The sequence below is a fragment of the Trypanosoma cruzi genome, genomic scaffold (genome assembly GCF_000209065.1).
Source record: "Trypanosoma cruzi strain CL Brener 1047053517137 genomic scaffold, whole genome shotgun sequence".
Lineage (NCBI taxonomy): Eukaryota > Euglenozoa > Kinetoplastea > Trypanosomatida > Trypanosomatidae > Trypanosoma > Trypanosoma cruzi.
Window position 1 is genome coordinate 38,828 of NW_001849456.1, and position 1,400 is coordinate 40,227.

The following is a 1,400-nucleotide window of genomic DNA, read 5'->3' on the forward strand; positions in this document are numbered from 1 at the left end:
TTTGTCGTGGTGCGGGCAGTGATATCGCTACCTGATACCTTCATTATGGCATTCACACTTGTTGACTGCTGCTCACCGGATTTGCCTGTTGCTTCTGGATTAAGGGGCTTTACTTTTCCTTGTTTTGCCGTCTTGGTGACCCCAGCACGTGCCTGATCCTGAACGCCCTTCGGACTTTCCACCCCTAACGCATTCAACTTCGGAACTGATGGTTCTGATTTACTGGAGGGCTCCCCATTTGCATTCTGTCCTATTCCGGATGCCGCATTTCCTTTCAGTAATGCATCAGCATCCGTACTTGAATCCCGTACCTCACCAAGCTTTTCCTGCGCTTGTGAGTCAGTGGCCGGCAAATCGGCCTCTTGTTGAAGTTTAATTTCACTTGCTGTCGCACACACGGACAGGCAACAGCACAGGGCGAGCACCAACAGGGCGCACAGCAGACGGCACGTCATCATCGTGAGTGTGGTCGCTCAGTGGTGTGGAGCTGATCTGCACAGTGTGGGACATGGAGAGCAACAGGGGAGACGAGAGGTGCGGCAGAAACACACAGAGAGGGCACACCACATGAGGAGAGGGCAGCAGCCAGGCATGCACCGTACGCCGCACACCACGCACACACACACACTCCAACCCACGGCAGCAGGCACACACACACACAGCCCTGCCGCAACACCAACACACAGATGGAAGAGGGAGAAGCAAACAGGAGCGGCACACAAGGCTCCACCGCATGCACATACGGCGAGAGCGGTCCGTCGTGTCGGCACCCCTCACAAAGAGTACGCACACACACAAGAAGGTGCAGCGCACACAGCAACACAAAAGCAAAGTAACAATTAAAAAGGAGAGATCCCCGCACACCACGTGGATTGTTGGTCCACGGGAAGCGCAGCCAATATTTATCACAAAATAACTTTATATATTGTTTTTGTCGTGCCGGAATGAGTGAGTAGCGCAAGGGCCGTCCGTACAAAATTGGAAAGCGTTCCGTCGCAAACGGGCCGTATCGCGGGCTGAGGCGGTCCCAAACATTCGCAGTCCTTATTCCCAACGACGGGGGCATTACCACAGTGGATGAGGCAGAGTCTACTGTGTTCCGTCGGGGATCAGCAGCACGTGGCGTCTGTGATGAGGCGGTGGCGGAAGGGCCTGGTCCATCTCGAGTACCCGCGTTTGTGCTTCCTGCGTGTCTTGCCTGCTGGCGTGCTTGGCAACTTCGGTGGAGACCTGTGCGCAAGATGCCTGCTAAGAATACGGCGGAGCCATTGCGGCATCCGCATTTTAGGCCCTCTCCCACTATCGGAACGCCAGGCCGAGCACGTCGGGCGTGTGCCGTCATACTGTGGACGGACGAGCGCACTTCGCCGCAGATTGAGCGGGAAGACGTCAATCCGCCG

General features: G+C 56.0%; 1 protein-coding gene across 1 annotated transcript, besides 2 other annotated features; it reads right to left on the minus strand.

Annotated features, from left to right (window-relative positions):
- Positions 1–458, minus strand: Tc00.1047053439245.10 (mucin TcMUCII, putative; the record flags this gene model as incomplete). The annotated part of the gene is made up of 1 exon (XM_797208.1): positions 1–458. A coding segment is annotated over one exon (458 nt), but the record flags the coding sequence as incomplete, so codon positions are not given.
- Positions 1–1,400: a sequence feature (areas not merged during assembly with more than two copies in the genome that could not be assigned to a particular haplotype).
- Positions 605–661: a microsatellite.